Source organism: Chlorocebus sabaeus, chromosome 20, assembly GCF_047675955.1.
Source record: "Chlorocebus sabaeus isolate Y175 chromosome 20, mChlSab1.0.hap1, whole genome shotgun sequence".
Taxonomy (NCBI): Eukaryota; Metazoa; Chordata; class Mammalia; order Primates; family Cercopithecidae; genus Chlorocebus; species Chlorocebus sabaeus.
In genome coordinates, this window is record NC_132923.1 from 72,333,070 (window position 1) to 72,349,345 (window position 16,276).

Here is a 16,276-nt window from a genome sequence, read left to right on the forward strand (position 1 = left end):
GATAAATAAAATGACTTGAGGATGCCCTGCTACCTACAAAGCCCAGCAAGAAATCATAATAAGTAAAAACTTGCTTATGGAAACAAAGCATCATTTAACCACCAAAAAAGTTATATCCATCCTTTGCCTAGCCACAAGAACACTTGTCATGCAAAGAGAGGAATAATAAATACTAATTAACATGTACACTCATATTTTTTAAATGTATTAATGTCTTTTATTTATTCTAAGTAGCACTAGAAAATTGCTATAAGATTATTTTCCACACTGGTAGAAAACTGAGCATAAAAATAAACATTAAGTAACTTGATAAAGGACACACAGCTAATTAAAGACCAAGTCAAACTTAAAACTAAGCTCTTTGCACCTCCAGATAAGTGTTCTTTCCACTACAATTTCCAGCATCCCATAGCCCTATACCCCTTCAGATATGAATATCACTAGACCAATAAATAAAAAATCCTCAACCATGCAGATACAAATCTGTTTCAGTATGATCTGAAACCACATGTCCCATAGGAGTTTTAAAGATAGTATCTACTAAAGTAAGGAGTGGGACTTTTTGGTTACTCTTTTAAAGACAAAAGGCACTCCTTTAAATTAAGCAAGTGACATGGCTTAATAGTTGACCCATGACAAAGCATTTCTAATTTTCTAGATTTAGTTTCTGTACTCAAATAAATAGTTGATATTCCTCAACTTGAATTTCATCAGGAGAAAAAGGTGAGTAGGGAGGGTCCAGGAATTTCCTGGCTATACAACACTGAATCACATTTCTTTAAAAATCACTTGTCTATCTAAAGATAAAGGGCTTATCTCAAATAGTAGGAAATAAGCTACACAATTTGCAATAAATAAACACAGGTATTTTGAATATGAAATGAAACATGTAAGCAATTCAATTTCTGGTTTATACAACAACAAAAAGTTTTAAAGTCTTACTCCATCATGGAAGGTGGGATAGTACAGCAGTCTTGAATTGCAGTTAGGGGAGAGGTTAGGTGAGCCGTATAGGATGCTTCTACAACTTGCTTGTTCCGATTGACCACATCCAAGTAACGGTTGAACTTCTCTCGGATTTTTTTGGCTAGCTGTGGGACGACAGTGAGCAAAATAAATCGAAAGTCCATGACAATAACTCATTGTATTTGTTTCCTAATAAACTAATAATTTGTGTCACAATCTGCATATATTAAAATTCAAGTAAAACAAACAACACACACCCAAGTCCTATTCTACTGTGTGGGTTGAGATAAAAATTGCACAATGCCCAGAAGTCATAGAAGGATACTCAGACAACAGTAAAATTATTTCTTGTAACAGATGATGGCAGCGTTAAATAGAACAATACCTATCCATAAAATACCTTGCTGGAAAAAGGAAAACAAAGACTGTTGACATTATTGTCAGCATGACAGTGGGCATTGCGTGTTACAGAGCAACGACAATGACTGGGAGAATGAAGAGAAGAGACATTATCTGCTACTTGTGGTTCCGGGTTCACAGTTTTTCAAGGGGGGTAATATCAGAAGGAAAGGAAACAACATTCAGTATCCTCTGCTACACAGTCCCAGGGGATACCACTCTCAGTCTTCCATGTGAATGGCAATTCCCTGGAGTTGTACAATTCATAGAAATGAAATATACACTTAGAAATACACTTGTGTTTGGTCTGCTACACCTTTAAGATGAACAAATGCCTTCCTTAACTGCTGTGAACAGAACACTTCATCATGATTTACTTTCATGCAGGAATAATAAAAGCAAATTGGTGAGCATACTGCTTTTTCCTCCATTGTTCCTATCAAATACCACAGCTTCATCACAGATCTCCAAGGAAAACTGTGTTGTTTTTTCTTCCCCTTAAACAAAATGTTACCCAAATGAAATGACTGATAGAATTATAGCTAATTGGTTTTGTAGTGCTATTCATTATCATCACACTGGAGGAAAACTAATCATCTCCTTTGGGTCATGCATCTCACACAATCCAATAGCTTCCAGGCTGAGAACATGGAGTCAAATCAAAATATCTTCATTTGTTATTTTCAAGCCAATTTTAAATCTTGATTTTGTTCCAGGGATATTCTATAGCTTTCAGGGTCTCAATTAAATAACTGAGGTTCTCAGCCTTGCTAGAAATTACATAAGCTATAAAGTTTAGAAAAACTTCCAGACATAACAAAGGGATATGAGTATAGTGTTTAATTGGATAATGGGTTGTCCAAATTCATTTTATCATTTTCAAAGGAGGAGTTGTGGGTCTTGAAAATTTATACGATGACTCACAATACTCCCTGACCTAGACTCCTTCCTGACCTAGACTACTGAAATAAAGTAGGTTTTCCTCATTGAGGTCATTGCATTAAAACATATAAACCCAGTTTAATTTAGACAACTGGTGGCTTTGCCATCCTCAGGGGACATTTGGAGAAAATTTTGATCGTCACAACTTGGTGGAGAATGCTGCAAAGTAGATAGAGGCCAGGGATTCTCCTAAGCATCCTACAATGCACAGGACAGCATCCTCAAACCAAGAATTACCTGGTTCAAATGTCACTAATAGCCCAGATGAGAAACCTCGAAACCTCAATTGATTGATTTTTTAACAGGTGCTGGAAAATAATTTTTTAAGCAAAAAATTCACATTTTATTAAGGATATTAATATAACCCTTTCAGAGGCCCTCTAAAAATCTTTAGAAGTATCCTCTGATTGCAGTCAAATAATTATTAACCAGATGTTTTATTTAAGGGCTATTCTTGGGTATGACTCTCACCAATTTATTTTTTCTTTTCCAACTTTTATTTTAGGTTCGGGGGTACATGAGCACATTTGTTACATGGATAAATTGTGCATTACTAGGGTTTGGTGTATAAATGATTTTGTTACCCAGAAAAACTTTGATTTAGAGAAAAATCAGTAAATTATCCCAATCTGTAATTCAGTTAATAGGTTTCAAACTGTTTTTCTATTTGAATTCTCCACCCATCCAAAATGATAACTTATCAGGGAAAAAAAAAAACCTATACATTTCAACAATTGCATTTTTTTCATTCTTTGTTTTTCCTTCCCCAAAGTAATATTAAACAGGCCATCACATGTGGCCCAAATATGGAAAGAGGACTATTCACTCATTATCAAATGCGTTAACATGGTTTTTAAACAGCAGCTTGCAACTAATCTAACAATCCTCTTTTCCCAGATTTTCACATTCAATGGGCAGTAGAGGATGTTAGAGCAACAGGCCCAGCTTGAAAAACTTATATTCTCATAATGCCCTGCATAAGCCCTCTCAATACACACATTAAATTTAATGCTATTTTTGTTTTGTTTTTTTTTTTAAACATCTGGCTATCTCATGAGACTACAAGCACTGTTAGGACACACAGTCTCGTGAGATAGTCAGATGTTAAAAGATAACATACGACATATGTTTTTGTTCACCACTGTATCTTCAAGCTCTAGAACACCGCCTGGCATTGTAGACATAGAAAAAATGTTTAATGAAGTGATAAAGATTTTTAAAATTCACTCCTGAGAGTTATCAACTTTATCTTCTGTTCTAATAATAAACTATGTTAAAGCATACTTATTTTTAAAATATACAACAATATGTATTTCTGGAAGCCCCATCAAGAAGCAAGTTCTACCTTTTCTTTGTAGGTCATGACTTCTGATAAAGTAAACATCATTAATTTCCCACCTAGGAGTATTAAGAGTGTATAGTCCTTTATTGCCCTTGGGAATAAATGTATTGTAACACAATGAACATAAGATGTAATTCAAAGAACTAAATTTTGAAATTTCTTCACAAATTCACTTTAAAATAAAAACAAAATTTATAATCATATGTTCTTCTCTCTCACACACATACTCTTAATATTTAACTTCACTTGAGAAATACCCAAGGGTTTCTTCTACACATTTGGAAGTTTCTAACTTTAAAAAGTGAGATCCAGCTAAACTCAGATATTCCAATCTGGTCCACTGCCTGTTTCTACATAGGCCATGAGCTAAGAATGATTCTTATACTTTTAAATTTTTTTAAAGGAGAATTTTTAAATATTTAATAGTTATACGAAATTCTAATTTTACTGTAATATTTATTGGAACATGATCATTTGTTTACGTATTGTTTATGGCTGCTTTCATTTTACAATGACAGGTTAAGTAGCTGCAAGAGTTTGCATGGCCTGCTTTGCTATAGGTAGAAGTCAGGAGCCCGAATTTATCCCCAGATGGAACCATAATCCCAGTGTGGTGCCATTCTTCCTAGCGTGGTGGTTTTACAGAAATTTCCTACAAATTCTTTAACGGGTCTACCTCTTTGGCAGGTGGGGTCTACATTTCCCCCTGTCTCCACTGCTTAAATCTGGGTAGGCTTATGATAGGTTCTACTAGTGGAGTACAGAGAAAGTGATACTAAGCGACTCCTAAAGCTAGGTCATAAAAGGACATGCCTGTCTCTTGGAATGCTTACTCTTGGTAGCTGTCAGCTACGAAGCTGTAAGAAGTCCAAGACACATGGGGAGGCCACAGTCAGTGCTTAGTTGGCAGCTCCCCAGTTTAGCATGTCTACCAAGTCATCCCAGAGCAAGTTTGTGGCATGAACCAGGAAACTTCCAGATAATTTCAGCCCCCAGATTAGCCCCTTGAAGAAGTCATGGACATCATGAAGCAGAGATAAGCCATCCTTGCTGTGCCTGGCCAAAATCCTGACCCACAGAATTTGTAAGCGTGTTTGTTTATGCCACTAAGTTTTGGGTGGCTTGTTATCCAACAACAGAAAACTGGAAAATGCAGGATCAGCTGAATTCCATCCTAGGATATGCATATTAAAGCAAGTGAAGCTCCTAAATGTAGACACTGCATCTAAATCATCAAAATTATCAAGATTGTACCCTGTGAGTTGTAAACCTGCTGCAGAGATTTCAGAGTTCTTCACAAAATTTTAATAGCTATCAGGACCTTACAGTATGGGTATTCTCATTTTATATCAATGAGTTAAGTGATAAGCCCGAAGCCACAAAATAAATGAAAGAGCCATTCACTTATACAAATTCAAAATCTGTGTGCTCACACACTAGCTGTGGTGCCTCAGACAAACCAAACCTAAAGGAAGCTGCAATGGTGGCTTGAAATATTAAAATAGCACAAATCACACAGGCTGAGAATTCCTGTTAACATAATCAAATAAGGCAAAGAGCAAAGTGTTAAAAGATCCTCAACTCTGGGCTGGCTGCGGAATTGAATGTTCCTCGGGATTGCAGGGGGACTGGTTGATGGGAGAGGGGCCCTGGCAGAGGTGTGTTTTATTAGGGGATCAGGGTAGAGTGTCTGCCTTTGCCTTCCTGGTTAGGGTGGGCCTTCAGCTGCATTCTTCATCAGTAGAGACAGTTAAGTACCAAGAATACGGAGTCCAAACACCTATGGCACTTAATAAAAGGTGTCAAATGCATGCTCTGTCTACTTGGATTCACAGCTGTCAGTCAGAAATTCCCCAGTCTTTCATGTAGTGACATTCTATCTTGCCTTACTAAGAAAAATGCCAGTATCTGCTGAGTGCCAACTATGTACAAGTCACAATTTTAGGCCTCTCACATGCATATACCAACTTAATCCTTTGAAGGATCCTATTAGGTACACACTTCCATTTTCCAGAAGTAGATACTAAGGGGTAAGTAATTTGCTCAAGGTTACAAAGCTAGTAAGTGGTAGGGCTGGGATTCAAACCCATATTCTGACTTTAGATCCCAAGGCTTCAAACTTCATGCAACATTGCTTCTCTTTGTAATATGGAGATCAACCCTCTTCCCACATTTCTTTTCAAATCAATTTTAACAAATGTTGTGAAATGCTTGGCAGGATACCATAAGCTATGCACAGTCTCATTACTTTATAATAAGAATTAGATTTTTAAAAATTAATATGATTTCTAATAATATTTTTCAAAATTCCTGTGAAAATCAAGTACTTTGAAGTAGTTTAGAATTGTTAAATTTCACCATGAATATAAAAAAAGGGCCAGGCACAGTGGCTCACACCTGTAATCCCAACACTTTGGGAGGCTGAGGCTGGTGGATCGCTTGAGCCCAGGAGTTTGAGACCAGCCTGGGCAACATAGTGGGACACTGTCTCTTCAAAAAAATGGAAAAAATTAGCCAAGCATATTGGTATGCATCTGTAGTCCCAGCTACCCAGAGGCTGAGGTGGGAGGATCACCTAAGCCCGGGAGGTTGCGGCTACAGTGAGCCGTGACTGTGCCACTGCACTCCACCCTGTGATACCCTGTCCCTACCTCCCAAGAAAGAGGTGGGGATATGATCAAATTTGTTATAAAGAATTCTAAAAAAAAAAAAAAAAAGAAGAAAGAAAGAAAAGAAAAAATAACCCACCAAAACGATGCCTACCTAATATTACCTGGGTACTGTGGAATAAATTACATTAAACTATTTTAAATTGTTCAAATTACTCAAGGGGGTTTTGTTGGTTTGTTAGTAACCTGGCAAAGAGAACAGAGTGCTTGTATTGTTCCTTTGCTTCAGAATTCAGTATTTTCCTAAAGAATTTCACCTTAATGGACTGATCTACCATTTTAGGACAGTGAGAGAACATTGTGACTCCCAGTTTACAAGTGAAGAAACTGAGGCATATGGAGCGTAAAAGTCTCTTGACTACCAGGGGTGCTCTTGCCTCCCTCCACCTCACTGCCTGAGAGGAGCTCCCTGTGTCCTTCTGACAAGGAATGTGATGGTGACACACTATGGAAACCTCATCTTGTGTTCCACTACCGCGTTTGTTTTTTTTTTTCTCTCTCCCTCTAAAAGGAATCTCTTTTAGCATGCCAACCAAGCCCATGCTCCTCAGCAAGCATAACAGAACCTCAGAGTAAAGATAGCCCACAGAGAGGTTAATCCTGAATGTATCCAATAAACTGAAGAGGACCGACTGGCCAATGCAGAACCTTCCAAGAGGCCAGACAGATTCTGGGTCTGTATCCTGCCATGATCCCTGCAGACAGAAGAAAACAAAGACATTCTCAACAGAAAGCTACAGGTGGACCCACAACCCTCCTCAGTGTAATTAAAAACATTTTTCTTTCCACAGCTCAGCTTTCATCTTTTATCCTTCTTTATCCTTTCCCCTTCATCCCCTAAGGGGTTTCTGAATGCTGATGAGACAACGGGACTAAAACCATCTTGTCATCTTTTGGGTCAATTCTTAGGCTAGCCAACATCCAGCTATGGGTCAAATGATCAGTAGGTAGCGTGCGGTCCCCATGGGAACAGATTCTAATTTGTCATCATCTCCAGTGACAACGTTTCATCACAACATCAATGAATTTCTTTCTTGCTGAATTTCTTTTCTCTTAATTTTCCCATAGACATTTCTGTCATTTGCATACTTCCCCAGAGCCCTTTTTTAAAAGCTCTTTTTACCTTAGCTTTACACTTCAGAAGACTAGGGGTGGGGGAGGCACATGGTTAGAAAAAGGTAAAAGAAAACAAAAATGCAAAGGCATAGTGGGTACTTTATTTATGTCTGCTTCCTAAAAGGAAGGGCTGGAAGGAGTTTTGAATGTTAGGGAAAGCTTTATTTAAAATACATAACAATGAAGCTGACAGGCACAGACAGGAAATGTACCCTAGGGGACTGAAGATTCATAGCAAAATTCCTATTGAACATAGAAAAGTTTAACATTTGACATTCAAAAACCTTTGTGCAGTGGTAAGAATTTAATAGTTGATCCTTATTTCCTTCAACTTTAGCCTTAATATTCAAGAATAAACCCTGCATTTTGTTTTCTAGTAAGTTTCAGGGTTTATTTGAATGTATGTGACATAAAAATAATTTTAAGCACAAATATTTAACGTCTCTGAACATCACACCATTGCATTCTAAAGTTCTTCATAGAAACTATTCTCATGGTTTCATATTGCACATCATATACAGGATACAAGAAATGCTCTAACTCTCTGCTATTCTTTATATTAGTAATAGTTGTAATGGTCCAGACAGACATAGAGCTCTCTCACTTATTAGCTGGGAATTTGGGAAAATTCCTTGACTTCCCTTAGCATCAGTTCCTCATGAGTAAAACAGAAATAATATCCCTTAAAGGACTTATTGTGATGTTCAAATGAAACACAGTGAATATACAAAGACTAGGACAAACACAAGGGATTATTCTTACTGTTATAGTGGACAGTCTCTGGCCTAGAAATGTAGTAGTAACTGGGGAAATACTGTGGGGTCTAAATTTTCTAACAACAGAGCTAGAAGTAAAAGGATAAAGCTACAAGTAATAAACTGAATGATAACTAACCATTTTATTCATTTAACTCATGGTTAATTCTACATGGGAAATCTGGCACAAGGTCTTGTGGGGGAAAGCATTTTTTCTTAGATTAAAAGCAAAATGGCACAGAAGGCTGGAGTCGAAGTTTCAGTTAAATTCAGCTCTGTCATTTACTAGCTGAAGGAGACCAAGCAAGTTATTTTTCTAAGCCTCAACTTAGTTATCTCTAAATTGGATATAATAATAGCTGCTTTGTAATGTTGTTTGAGAACCAAGAGGGATAAAGTTTGTAAAGTACTTAGCAGAGTGTCTAATGTATTATAAGTGCCAAATAAATGGTAGTGGCTGTTTACTATTATTGTAATGGTTATTATTGTTTGAGGAACTTAACAATGGCTAGGTAAGAATGGAGAATCCAAAGAACATTATCTGTACTTGGAGAAGGATGAGTAGTCAACACAGTCAGGATGGATGTGTCAGCAGTAGGCTACGACATTACTACAGCTGTCAGTGACTCTTCTAAAGCACTGTGTCATACAGGATAGGTAATTACAGTCTCAGGCAGCTCAGACTTTTTCTGGGATCCTCTTTTAAGACTCTAATAATGACCTTACTCTTGTGTTGTTGTATTTTACCATTTTCAAAGCATTTTTACCTGAATTGTCTCATTTGTGCCTTATAACAACCCTGGGAGCTAGGCGGAGCAGATATTTTCTCTGTCCCAGTTTTACAATCAAGGAAATCGAGGCTCAGTGGTTTGCCCAAGTTGGTGCTGAGTAAAGGTAGAAAACAAAAATACCATTTCTTCTAATCTCTAGCTCAATTCTCTTTCTGCTAACAAGCTCCCTCAAAGTGTAGAAAAATGTGAACTCTCCCAGATCAAATTATCTAAATTCTACTTATTCCTTCTGGTTCCAGCCCAATTTCAACCTCTTTGAAGCCTTCTCTGTCCTTTTCCAAAATTTCCTAGGACTCACCATTTGTTCCACTCACTTTCTGCTTCACATTGTTCTTGTTCTTTCCTCATTTGAAGACCCTGTTTATCCCAACAAACCAATAACAGAACAATAATTAGAACTAATTGATTGCTGACTATGTTTAGGGCATTGTGTGACATGTGACTTTACCTGATGCCTTTTAATCTTCACAACAGCCCGTGGTAATCTCCCCATGCTATTTTTACAGATGATTCCAATTGACTAACTTGCCCAAGGTCACACAGCTAATAAACAGAATAATTAGATCAAATTCATCCTCTTGAACCACTGCACTATGCATTTTTATTTGTTGCCTGGCACATAGAAGAGACTTAAATATGTTAATGTCACATGCCCCCACACAATATACCATTATTTGCCATATTGAAAAGATCTTCCTCTGAGTGTAGACAAAGACAGATAACCTATGACTATGGTTTGAATCAGAAACTTCAGGGCCTCTCTAGTTCCATATCTTGACCTGCTTCCTAGGCAATATCAGCTGCTCTAAAGCAAGTCTTGCTGTCTTAGCTCCAACTATTCTACAAATACTATAGAGCAGCTTAAACAACAAATATTTATTTCTCATAGTTCTGTAAAGTGGGAAGTCCAAGATCAAGATGACAGCAGAGTCAGTGTGTGGTGAGGGCGCTCCTTCCTAGCCTGCAGATGGCAATCTTCTTGTATCCACACATGGCAGTCAGAGTGTCTGTCTCTTCCTTTCTTATGCAGAGGACTCCAGCGTTTCTGTCTCTTCTTACAAAAGCTTAAATCACATCATGCAGCCTCTACGCTCATAGCCTCATCTAACCCTAATTAGCTCCCAAAGGCCCCACCTCCAAATACCATCACATTGGGGGTTAGGGCTTCAGCATATGAATTTGGGGAAGACACAAACATCAGTCCATACTTGCCCCCAAAACAGCACCTGTTCAGAAAGGTATACTGATAGCAACTGCCCGCTGTCATGATATGGCTCCTCATCACCACTAGTTTGGGCCTCACGAAATTACTCAGTAGGACAGAGCCTGGGCATGGCAGGCAACGATACAGGACAAGACAGATGAAGACCTGGAGATGCAATAGGGCCAGTCTGAATTTCCATTGGCCTGTGGAGACTTCAGGGTAGTCTGACAGATGTGAGGGAATAGCCCATCCAACAGGGAAGGAGGGCAGCTGCTGACAGACGATCTGCAGGTGGACCAGGAAGATTTATGTGCAAGGCTGTCTGGGCTCCAGGGTCACATACCCTGATCCTGTGAGAGGTGGGGCCCCTGTGCTGAGCTGGGAGGAGCACAATGGAAAAAACAGAAGGCAAGTGCTGACATGCCAGAGAACAGGGGGAGGCTGAGCCCTGCGAAACAGTTGAGACCAGCAGCTTAGCTTCTTTCTTCATGCAAAATGAACGTTTGCTTTAAAGGTTATAATGGGGTTGGTTTGGATAACAGTTTGTGTTGGATATTCCAGGAGAGTCACTGCAATACACACCCAAGCCTCCCAAAAGCCAAGGTTATCAACTCAAGGGCTCAATGGACTCTTGCCCTGTTTTTCACCCCACTCTACCCTTAACAACCAGATCATAACAAAAGAAACAAAGGGAAAGGCAGGCTTCAACCCACTTCTTCTCACTTCACTCTGTAACAGGAGCCCCTGACCCCAGATTCTTTTACATCTGAAATAAGCCCAGGCCTTGAAAGTTTACCATCTATTCCTTCATAAGGAAAAAGAAGTTCAACCTATTCTTCACCTTAGAAAAAAATTGAGAAGCTGAGAATTGGGAGGAGGAGAGAGCAGGAGCCACAGAATAATCTCTAACATTTTTACATCACAACTTTTTGTGTAGAATATTAATCACGAGGGAAAGGGGAAAAATACTATGGGTTCGTGACCTTGGGAATTCTCTGGTGGCCTGTGAAAGACACACTCAACTGTAGAAAAGAAAAGCAAACCCAGTCACTTCCTACGTAAAACTCTTACTTGGAGAACAAATATCTGTGCATAACTTATAAACACTAAGTGTAACATAGATGCATTTCAAATAAAAGGGAAGCCGCTAGAGAATGGGGATGGATAGGTCAGAAAGGCTCTGGGAACCTGAAATTTCACAGAGCCCAGACTCTCTTCTCCAGACCCAATGCAAGTAGTATCTTGTCACAAACCAACCTTGTGACCTGCGCCAGAGCCTGGCACAAGATGTAGAAACTCAGAAAAATGTGTGCTGCATAAATGAAGGACGAAACCTGACCTAGCCTCCTGTTAGAGGATAACCGACCACAGCATTTTAGGGTTCTTCAAGGGCCCCTTTGAGAGAATATTGATCAAACACTTGCCAAGCAAGCGTCAATTAGCTCAGCAACGGAGTGGAAAGATGACACTGGCAAGGAAACAAGTATCTGTTACCACTAAGCACTTCCTTACCCTCATACTGGCCAAGTACTTACTGAATCCAAGTCCTGGGATGACAATCTTGAGACACAATAACCTTCTCTAAAACTTTTAAACACCTAGATGTTTCTATTCCCCCTTTAAAAATAATATTAACTTAGCTTGCCTTTCGAATGAAATATAGCATTGTGCCATTTTAAGATTTCATTGATACTATGAGCTCAATTACAGTAATTGCAAGGTCTCTTCCTCCTAGTGCCTCATCTGAAAAGATGATTGCAAGACAGAGCCTCATTTGCAGTGGAGTTCTATATTTAGAGTAATAAATTTGTACAGAGCAAATTCCCTTTAAAACTAAGGAAAGAAAAATAGCACAAAAGGAAGCATCTTACGAATGTTTGATTTCTTCAATTGTTAAAGACTGGCCTTGAGTATCCATATTACCTGAGTCTTGAGTATGATGTGGCATTAGGAGGCAGGAGCACTTTCTCTCTTGGTCCTACCTTTGAACAATGAAGCCAGTTGTAATGAGATAATATCACTCAATAGAGAAAAGGCCTTTGTAGGCTTCAGTTTCAAGATGCTTTAGCAGTGGCAAAGCAACTCCTGAGATTTTGGGGTCTTTACAATGCAGGCATATAGCTGTAAGTGCTGATCCAGAGGTACAAGTTTTTTGTTTGTTTGTTTGTTTGTTTGTTTTTGAGACGGAGTCTCGCTCTGTCCCCCTGGCTGGAGGGCAGTGGCGCGATCTTGGCTCACTGCAAGCTCCGCCTCCCGGGTTCCCGCCATTCTCCTGCCTCAGCCTCCCGAGTAGTTGGGACTACAGGCGCCCGCAACCGCGCCCGGCTAAATATTTTTTGTATTTTTAATAGAGACGGGGTTTCACCATGGTTTCGATTTCCTGACCTTGTGATCTGCCCGCCTCGGCCTCCCAAAGTGCTGGGATTACAGGCGTGAGCCACCGCGCCCGGCCAAGTTTTTTTTTTAATATCATTAGGAAAAAATTTTTCAAGCCAACAATAACAGCACCCTCATCCCCGCCCCTCCCACAACTTAGATGAGGTGCAAATGTTGGGTGCTGCTGGAAACTACGCTGCCTGCTATTAAGACTTGCTAGAAACAACAATAAAAAGAAATGTTTCCCATATGGGTTTCCAACCAGAGGAATGAAGATACTTGCCTGAACCACAACAATTTTATTATATCCTTCTCTGAACTATTCTGTGTGTTCCCTTGCCAAGCTGCATCTAATATCACTCTCTAAGTCACAGTTGGATTTAGGAAGGTCTTCTCATTCCCTATCCAATGACAAGGTGAACTGCAAACAGAAGAACTGGGGAATGCCTGCTTTCTATTGGCTGTTTGGTTGCAGGATTCACAGCTAAAACCTTCCTTTAGAGGCTGGTGCCATGATAGGCCTGACATGCGTGTCAGCGGATGTGACAGTGACACTTCCTGATGACTCTGCAGCATGTAAAAGGACTAAACTAACAGCTGCTTAAGTAACACCCCAGCGTGAATGCCCATGAACAGCTATTTCAACACATCCCTACCTGCCCAGAGTCTTTTAATATTAAAATAAAACTATAACCCTTGGCAGTTTTCCAGTTTTACCACACCACGTTATTTCATGGGTCCAGATTTTCAAAGCATTTACCCATTTCAGGGGTTCCTGATATGAGCAGCAATTAATTCCTTCACATCATTATCAAAATATTTCCTATTGCACCATGGGATATGTTAGGGACGGGTGGTCCCTGTTCTTGAGTTGCTCGCCAGGTTTTATAATATGTTCTCGGATGAGTTTCTGTTTACTCATTCTGCCAGTACAGATAATTTGAGGTTATTTTATTTTTCAGTGGGAGCAGCAGTTTTAGGTGGAGGATGGAGTCAGGTAGGGCTGGGGTAGGGAGAGGGCTGGAGAAGTCTTGGCTGCTCCCTTACCAGCGTTTCCAAATACTATTCAACCTTGAGGTACTGGAAATGCATGTAAAATGGGCTTACTTGTTTCCATTTTTAGTGGAATGTTCATTTCTCATGATACATGCTTCCTGGCCTTTAAAATGAGGACTTGGACTCAATCTATTCCCTTCTAGTTAAATGAAGTTTGACTATTTGAGTAAAAAGCCCAGATCCGCGTTTTTTTTTTCAAGGATCTGCTTCACTGAAAGAAGGCATCTGCACACACATGGATTGCAGAGCTATGTGAAAAGCTGACTTTTATAAAACTAAACTAATGGCTGCTTACATAACACTCAGTGTGTTACCTTCAGCTGGAACACAGAGAGAGGCACACCAGAGTGGGAGCTTACATGCCGCTTCTTGCCCTGCCGCAAGGCACTCCCTGCTCCTCTCCAGCTGGGCCTGCCTGCAACACCCACTCTCCCTAAAGAAGCAGTACCAGCCCCTTCATTTGTTTCCTTAGAGTGGGAACACAAATTATGAGAATCAAGGGAATGAGGGAAATGGACTACTGTGGTTTTGCCCAAACAACACTACCACTAAAAAAAACCTGTAACCAGAATTTCCAAGACTTAAATGTGTGTGGTGGTGGCAGTGATGGCGAGAAGTTTAAACACTGTATTTTCTATATATGGTATAGGTATATATTTTTACATCTGTATATTTGTGTGTTTTTATAAATGTACTTTTATATTTGTATTTCTATTTTTACAAATATAAAAATACTGTGCATAAGGCTGGGCACGGTGGCTCACGCCTGTAATCCCAGCACTTTGGGAGGCCGAGGTGGGCAGATCAGCTGAGGTTGGGAGTTCAAGACCAGCATGACCAACATGGAGAGATCCTATCTCTACTAAAAATAAAAAATTAGCCGGGTGTGGTGGCACATGCCTGTAATCTCAGCTACTCGAGAAGCTGAGGCAGGAAAATCATTTGAATCCGGGATGCAGAGGTTGTGGTGAGACGAAATCATACCATTGCACTCCAGCTTGGGCAAGAAGAGTGAAACTCCATCTCAAAAAAAAAAAAAAAAAAAAAACCAAAAAAAAAACTGTACATAATAAGAGTAAATATGTGCCTGGAGTAATTAATAACTGTAAACAATAGATATATACTGCTTTTGTGTGTACATGGTTAATACATTACATAAAACATGTGCATACACGTGGTGCGTGCATGAGTATATGTAAGCAGGATTATCTCAGCTTACCTCAACACCAGGCACCACTTATACTGACTAATGTACTATACAGACCCCTGAAGTCAGTGGGTCTATATTTAGTACAGAAATTTAAGCTTTCATGCATGCAATCGCATATATTTTAACTTGCAAATATATATATATATATGAATACAGAACAGAGGTTATATGTATGTTTTCCTTAAAATAGAAACAAGATGGCTCCAAATCCCAAATGACGGGGGGAGATGGGGAGCTGTCAGGTGGCCTCGTCTCTCTGTGTCCACCTCACTCTTTCCTAGCTGAACAGTACTCCAAGCATCCTGACTATTGTCCAGGCTTCATATAGGAGGAAAGATCCGGGAGTTCTGAAAGGTATCTAAGGGTTGCTATATCCTCCAGGGAAACTGTACTAACAGAAGCTTACCAACCACAGTGCTACACTAAGAATGCCAAGTTGTTATCAGCTTCTTGTGTGTGACAGAAAGGAAGCTCACGATGTTACGCTTTCATCCCACAAACTGGTCCAACAGCTGCAGTTTTCCACTCACTCAATTAGCTAAAAGTCCTTATTCAGGAGGTACTTACTTTAAAACAAAATGAAACAAAACCCCAATAACCCAACAGAAATTCCATGAGGATACAAATTATAACCAACTGTCTTAAGGTTATGTTAATAATGGGATAATGATGAATTGGGAAGAAAGACAAAAGTCATCAAGGACTTCACTTATTTTTATGTCTTGTTTATGTTCCTGCAGGATGATCCATTAGTAATATAATGCGCTTCCTCCTAAGGCTCCAGTTATATCCTTGTGATTCATGAGAGCTAAAAGCTCATCACTAACAGCACAGAAGGCACCCTCCACCATTGTTTTACCCCTGACAACTGAGCATTTAAACTCGATCTTTTCCTCATTTAGCAGCTAAGTTTTCATTACAGTACTTACATTATTTAGACATATTATTTATCTTATATCAGCTGATGTAAGACTCTCAAGAGAAAATAAACCACCTTCATTTTAAAAATTGAAAACATACAGATAAATTTGCAGCAGAAAAAGTATGAAAAACAACACAGCATATGTTTTTACAACATGGTTAAGAACATGGGTTTTAGAGTTAGACCACTTTGGCTAAAAATCCCAATCCTATCACCTAATTCAACCATGATTCTAGGAAATTAATGTCTCTGAGTCTCAGTTTCCTCAAAATGAGGAGAAGAACTGTATTTGTAACAGAGGGCTGTGGCACAAATTTAATGAGATAACTTACGTGAAGCAATGTTTGTTAAATGAATACAAACTATCATGTTGAATAAATAAAATCTTTTCCAAAATGCAACATAATTTACATGTGTACTAATTCTTGCACCCGTTTGGCATTCGTTAGGATTCTAGGGACACATACATAATTTGAACAGAAATGAAGGTAATGCCACACTAGATGAGATCCACAGTCCATCAGGGCA

General features: G+C 39.2%; 1 protein-coding gene across 1 annotated transcript in view; it reads right to left on the reverse strand.

Annotated features, from left to right (window-relative positions):
- The window catches only part of CACHD1 (cache domain containing 1), a 225,505-nt gene that overhangs the window by 111,601 nt on the left and 97,628 nt on the right, over positions 1-16,276 (reverse strand). The window contains exon 3 of the mRNA XM_007978455.3: positions 943-1,091. Coding sequence (XP_007976646.1) covers positions 943-1,091 — 149 coding nt within the window. The remainder of the gene's footprint in view (positions 1-942; positions 1,092-16,276) is intronic.